The 7,257-nt window shown below is 30.9% G+C and overlaps 1 protein-coding gene across 1 annotated transcript in view; it reads right to left on the bottom strand.

Moving 5' to 3' along the window:
- CLOCK (clock circadian regulator) overlaps positions 1-7,257 on the bottom strand; it is a 122,539-nt gene that overhangs the window by 52,983 nt on the left and 62,299 nt on the right. The window contains exons 4-6 of the mRNA XM_008581656.1: positions 5,965-6,024; positions 4,852-5,000; positions 1,879-1,970 (exon numbers count right to left, since the gene is read on the bottom strand). Coding sequence (XP_008579878.1) covers positions 1,879-1,970; positions 4,852-5,000; positions 5,965-6,024 — 301 coding nt within the window. The remainder of the gene's footprint in view (positions 1-1,878; positions 1,971-4,851; positions 5,001-5,964; positions 6,025-7,257) is intronic.

Raw genomic sequence — 7,257 nt, 5'->3', positions numbered from 1 at the left:
CACTGAGGGTTGCGATCCGTTGCCGGACACGGAAAAAGACAAAAAAGACAAAAAAAAAATGTGAAGATAATACTTGTCTGTTTAGTTTATTAGTGAACAGGTAATTTATCTATATTAAGGTTAATAACCTCAATGTTACAATCTAAAAGTTCTGTGCCATGGCTAGCTTTCATTGAAAAGGAAAGTTTGATGAGAGACAGTGTGCACAGTGGCTGAGGAATCAGACAGTGGTCAGTTGAGCCACTTACTAATTGTGTCACTCTGGGCAAGTTTTATAATCCCTTTGTTCCTCGATTTCCTCATCTGGAAACAAGAAAGAGATGCTAATGTCTACTTCATAACACTAGTTATTATGACACTTAGATACTAGTGTCTACTTAATAAGATTGTTTTGAGGATTCAATGAGTTAGTATGTGAAAGTGCTCAGTTTTCAGATTTAAAGTATAGGATTACAAGTTTACAATAGGTTTCTACTCCAACAAATTTTCATATGGTAACATTTCTGCTGGATACATAAAGAATTAATCTAGCAACTAACTATCCCGTCTAAAGTATAAACAGAAAAAATTCAATAAATTGCAAAATACTCTATCTTGCTTCAGATTTAAGTAAATATACAAAGACATTTGAGATATGGCCATTACATATACGTACATGATACAGATAAATGCTTAAGGTCTAAAAATAATAAACTCAAACAAACAGGCTAAGTGGCTAGTAAATTATTTAACAACTTCTACATTGTCATCTCAATAGCTTTCATACTCTTTCTGTGTCCACTTTCTTTTATGTATCTATTACTTCTAAAGTAAACCACCTATTTCCTATTTATTATTAGTTTTCTAGGAAATTTGATACTGAACTTTGTGTGTTTTGTGTGCATAGCACGTATATTGTTCTACATAGAAAAGAACTAAAAAGTAGAAAAGTAAAATTGATAGTTATGAGTGACTCAGAACTTTTGTGGATTTTATAATTGGCTGTATGAAGTATTAAGTTCTGCAATTATAAGCAAAAATGCTCTAAATTGTTTTTAAAAATAATTTTGTCACATAGGAACATTTAGCTCATTTCCTTTTAAGTTTCTACAATTCTGCTTGAATTAAGAAGAGCTGCCATTTACCATATAATTCACTTTTTTATATTTTCAAAATAGTTCATTTACTATTATTTTAAGTTGTTTTCAGGTGGGTTTTAATTTATTGTAAAAATAGCCCACTATCCAGTAGGATACTGCTACAGACTGAATGTGTGTTCCCCTCAAAATTCATATCTTGAAATCTAATTCACTATGTGATGGTATTTAAAGGTAGGGCCTCTGGGAGGTGATTAGGTCTTGAAGGTGGAGTCCTCATAAATGGGACAAGTGTCCTTATAAAAGAGGTGCCAGAGAGCTCTTTTGCCCCTTCTGCCATGTGAGAACACAGTTAAGAGGATAGCCATCTGTGAACCAAGATGCAGGCCCTCACTAGACACCAAATCTACTGGTACCTTAATCTTGGATTTTCCAGCCTCCACAATTGTGAGAAATAAATTTCTGCTGTTTACAAGCCACCCAGTTTATCGTATTTTGTTATAGCAGCATGAATGCTGAGTCTCAAGTTGAGAACTCAGTAGCCACAAGTTTCTAACTTTTATTAAGCCTCTCAAAAATTCAAATAATACTGAAAATATGAAAAGTTGGCAATTACTCTACCACACAGCATTATTTGCTTACAATAATCAATTTCAATTGAAGACATAGCTTATTAGATTTATACTGAATTAAGACTTTTCAATGTTAAAATAATACTGCTAAAAACTATACTAAAATTAGTCACCTTTGTAATTTCTTTTTTGAGGAAAATAAAACTTTGAAAAATTAAATCTGGACATACCTCTAACATTAATTGGGTAAACTCTTCATTGCTAAGGAATGTAGGTTTCCAGTCCTGTCGAATTTCACTAGCATCTGACTGTGCAGTGATTTCTGTAAACAGATTGACACATTAGTGGCAGACTCTAACCACCAGCAGAATACAAAGTCCTAAAAGTTGCCTTCTCTCTTCCCACTCTAATTAATGAGAACATCTATTGGTCTAGATATCAGGATGTCAGGTTTTGGTATGAAAAAAATATTTCGGTTAATGTGGCAAGTTATCTTCTTGGATTCAGTCTCTTGTCTTGAAATTATCTTCTTGGATTTGGTTTTTGCCTGGGGAGCTTTGATAGCCTGTGCTGGTGATATGTCTGAAATTGCTTCCTGCTTAATGCAATGACCAAAAAAGAATCTAAACAAGCAGATTAGATCAAGTTCGTTCCAAGCATTTTGAAGAAATTCTTTTTTCCATTTCCTTTCCTTGCCATTCAAATGTAATATCTATAGCAGAAAGTGAAACTGGAAAAAAGGAGCCAAGGAGGTCAGTCGTCTGCTTCTAACAAGGAAGATTTTAGGCCTGCATACTGCCAGGCAAAAAAGATTACTTCTAATCCTGAGTGCTCTATCTTAATTCATCAAGGAGACTAAATAAAGATTTTAGACAAAAATTTTATAATAATATTCCCAGAGTGATGTTGTTTAATGTCCTCTTTGCACATGATTTTAGTGGTAGTGTGTTGTTCAAAAATTTGGAGATCCCTGGCTTGGGACACATATTTTGTAACAAATTATTACTATTTTATTTTGCTACATACTTCCAATAGTTTCAGTTATGAGTAAGCTATTCATAAATGATAAAGTCTGTACTGTTTAGGTAATAAATATTTTTTCATTTTTAAATGCAGGCATATTAAAACAACCAGGCAGAAAAAAACCTATGTCATAGATTATATTCTACAAAATATACTCTACTTTGTAATGAAAAGTATGGATTAAGTTGTTTTGATTTTTTTATTATCAGATATCTAAATACAGAGTATTAGATTGTCACCTAAAATTTGGCATATTAGAAATGCCTGTACTGGTATATGAAGAGCAACTAAGAAGTACAGCTACTAATTCTGTGAAATATGGTCATGCTTTTCAAATTTACATCAATTATAAACAATTAGGGAAAAAGATTTAAATCCACAAGCAAAACCAATCAAGTTTAGTTAAAGATAGGCCTATTCTAGAGTGATAAGTATACAAGAATTCCTTTTAAATTTAACATAAATTTTATTTTTGTGAGAATTATATATCTAATTTTGAAAAAAAAAAAAAAACTGATCTACTTAATGCCCAAAATAATCCTTTATTGTCAGAGGGAAATACATGCATTTTATTTCATTTCATTCAACAATCATTTATTGAACTCCTACAATGTCTAAGGGACTGGTTTCAATGAGTGTGCCATCTAACAAGGGGCATGAGGTTAGTGAGAATACTACTTGTAGAGGTAAAATGTGATGATAATGGTGGCAATAAAAATGAAGATAAGCAATTTTGACACATTTACAAAGAATCAACAGAATTTGGCAACTGTGATATGATACTAACGAAATGGGGAAAAAATGCAAAAGTCTTTCCAAGTATGAGTCCCATGTGACTAAAAGGATGGTGGTATAAAAACAAAAAGGAAAGTTAAGAGAAAGAGGTGACTTGATAAAATGAAAACAAATTCAATTTTACATGCAATGAATTTGAAGACATGCAAAAAAAAATCTAGAAGTTATCTGAAGATACAAAGCTGAAAAGTCTGCATCTAAAAATGTTTGGTAGTTTAACAGAGATGCAATCATGGAAGCTATGGAGTGAGATAACCAAGAGTGTAGAGAAAGCAAGAGCACAAGGAAGGATAAGACCTTGAGAAATGTAACATTTAGAGGGCAGAAAAAGAAAGAAGGAAGTTAGTTTTAGTTAGGAAAGGGGAGGTGAAAGCAAAAAAAAAAAAAAAAGTGCAGTATAATGGAAGCCAAGGGAAAAGAAAGCCAATGGAGGATGGATTAAAATTTCCAGTGCTACAGCAAAGCAGAAGAGAATGAGGTATAACAAAAAGCCATTGATTTGTTGGGGGGTAGGTCTCACGTTATTAGTGAAATTAACAAAAATAACTTCAAAGAGTGGTGGAGCATAAACCTGTCTGGTAATGCACTACCAAGTCAGCTAGGGAAAAGTAAATAGAGACACTAGTTATTAACCCTCCTTCTGAAAAGTTCTGCAGTTTCATCTGCATCTGAAAAAGGAAATGTCCTTTCACAGGTTTTTAAATGTATTATCTTTGTACCAAAATACTTAATATTCTTTAAACTTTCTTTTCATTACTCATTTAGTCAAGGTGATTTTCTTCAATTAATCAATATACTTTGCTTTAAAACACAGTGTTTTTTTCCTTGACATTAAAACGATCTTTTAAAATGACATGTAAAGTCCTTATACTAGTGTAATCTCGCTCTTTCCTTTCTTTCAAATATACCCATAACTTTCCAAACAAAAATGCTCCAGTTACAATGAAGTCTCCTTGCTTCTGTGCTTTTCACACATGCTATTTCCTCTGTACAAAATGCTGTTTTCCTTACTTATTCTAAAAGGAAGACTTGGTTGAAAAACAAACTACTTTTAAGCCTCCCCTGACATATTCTTTCCTCACTACAAATTTACAGTTTATAAGCACTACTCACATTATAATTATTTGTATTGTAATTATTTGTTTACATGTTCGTTGAAAGCCAGGAATGTTACCCTGCATCATCAGGATACAGTAGGCAGTAAAATAAATGTTTGTTGAATGAAAAAACATACTAGGAAACTTTTTAAAAGGCAACTGATTTTTCTCTCAAAAAAGCTGAGTAAGCATCTAATCTTAAATTTTTGCCAAGACTCTAACTCATTATGCTTCCACAGACAGTCTATTAAAAAAAGGACTACCCATTTTACAAAGTTAAAAATTTACCTTTATGTTTTCGTAAGAAATCAATACTCTTCTGCAGAACAGTAGATTTGTCCATCTTTCTAGCATTACCAGGGAGCATGGATCCCAGTTCTTTAATGAGAATATTAAATTGATCTCTTCGTTTCTTTTCGGATTTGTTTCTAGATACTCTGATGAAATAAGAAATTAAATAAGCAGTTTTTAAACAATCCATTTAATTACACAAATAGTTTAATACAATGTTCAATTTGGACTCAATAACACAGTGTGCACTTCTGTCAATATAAATATTTCCTAGGTTAACAACAACACGCAGTTAATATGGGCAATAATTTTTCATCTCAATTTATCACTAGAGATGCTTTTACATATCAAGCATTTGACATACATGTTTTTATGAAAATGCCAATAAGACAAACTGTATTCAACTGCAATTTTTACCAAGGATTATAAACTTATAAGGTTTTTATAAATATTAATGATATACATTATATATAAAATACATATAATGTGCAAATACAAATTATTAGAAATTATTACTTATAGACGTAAGTATTAAATCATAAACAGAAATCTACAAATGAAACTCCCCCTACCCTCAGGCTTACTCACTAATTCTGCTTTTAAACTCCTACATCCCAACCTCCAATACAGAGCTGTAACCATTTGTCTGCATATCTATCTCTCTATTAGGATGTGGGCACCCTGATATTAAAGCCCGAATTTTTTCAGCTAAGCTCATAAGCATAACATCTAACAAACAGCAAGCACTCAAAATACGTGTGCTAAAGGAATAATTACTGCTATTCTATGTGAAGCAATAAGCAGTAGAGTTCTTGAGACAAACCCAATTATTTATAAAGCAATTAATCATTTTATAATATCTCTAACAATCTGCTTTGTGAAGTCAAATTTTCTAAATCAGTTTATGTTTAAGCAAAGCATAATACTTCTCAAAAAAAGCCAGCAAATAATTTTATTTAATCTATAAACTGTATTCTAAGCTTTTCACCTTGCTAATATATCAAATTCTTTAAACAGATAGCTTTTGGGAATCATTAATTTACTATTTATTTACTATTATACTTATTGGTTATTCATTTATTTACTATTTTACATTTCAAGATGAACTACCTTTTTGCTTTGTCCTTGTCATCTTCTTCCACCAGCCCATCAAAAATACTACTATCATCTCTAAAAGAAAAAAGAAAGCGGACAGAGAAAATTAAGAGAGCAGACTCACTAAGCAACAACAATACTAAAATGACATGTGAATCAACTCAGTTATATTCCTAGGATTTTTGTAAAGTTAATGGATCACACAAATTCATACTAGCCTGTTTTGTAATAATTATTACAAAACTTAACCATAATTATGTTTTAAAAGTTAATTACATATATGAATTTTAAAGTATTAAAACTTAGCTATACTACATATACAATAACATGCTAAACAAGAACTTAATTTAACCAGCTTAGGTATCTTGTTTCAAACTTTTGTATAACCAGTGAAAACCTACAGAAAGTAATGCATTTGCCATTACATAAAATTATCTACAAGATTACTTCCACTAACTATAGTAGCATAATTTAAAATTTTTTTGAGACATTCACTTTATAAAACCACAAGTTAAAACATTATTAGCACATTAACTTATATTAATACATAAGTTATATATTAACACATAACTTAATACATTTTCATTTATTTACTGATTCATTAGACAACTATTTGTTAGCATTCATGTGCCAGGCTCTGTTCTAGATGTGGTTACAGAGCAGTGAACAAGCCATATAGCTACTCTCCTATAGCTTATTTTCTAATAGAAAGAAACAAACTTTAAAATGTGTGATAATAAGTTTTTTTTTTTTTAAGGAGTCAAGTTAAAACATTATTAGCACATTAACTTATATTAATACATAAGTTATATATTAACACATAACTTAATACATTTTCATTTATTTACTGATTCATTAGACAACTATTTGTTAGCATTCATGTGCCAGGCTCTGTTCTAGATGTGGTTACAGAGCAGTGAACAAGCCATATAGCTACTCTCCTATAGCTTATTTTCTAATAGAAAGAAACAAACTTTAAAATGTGTGATAATAAGTTTTTTTTTTTTTAAGGAGTCAAGTTAAAACATTATTAGCACATTAACTTATATTAATACATAAGTTATATATTAACACATAACTTAATACATTTTCATTTATTTACTGATTCATTAGACAACTATTTGTTAGCATTCATGTGCCAGGCTCTGTTCTAGATGTGGTTACAGAGCAGTGAACAAGCCATATAGCTACTCTCCTATAGCTTATTTTCTAATAGAAAGAAACAAACTTTAAAATGTGTGATAATAAGTTTTTTTTTTTTTTAAAGGAGTCATGTTTTAGTGGTTAGAGATGTGGACATTTAAGCTG

This window comes from Galeopterus variegatus, unplaced genomic scaffold (assembly GCF_000696425.1).
Source record: "Galeopterus variegatus unplaced genomic scaffold, G_variegatus-3.0.2 Scaffold2428, whole genome shotgun sequence".
NCBI classification, from domain to species: domain Eukaryota; kingdom Metazoa; phylum Chordata; class Mammalia; order Dermoptera; family Cynocephalidae; genus Galeopterus; species Galeopterus variegatus.
This window is presented reverse-complemented; position numbering and strand designations above follow the sequence as displayed.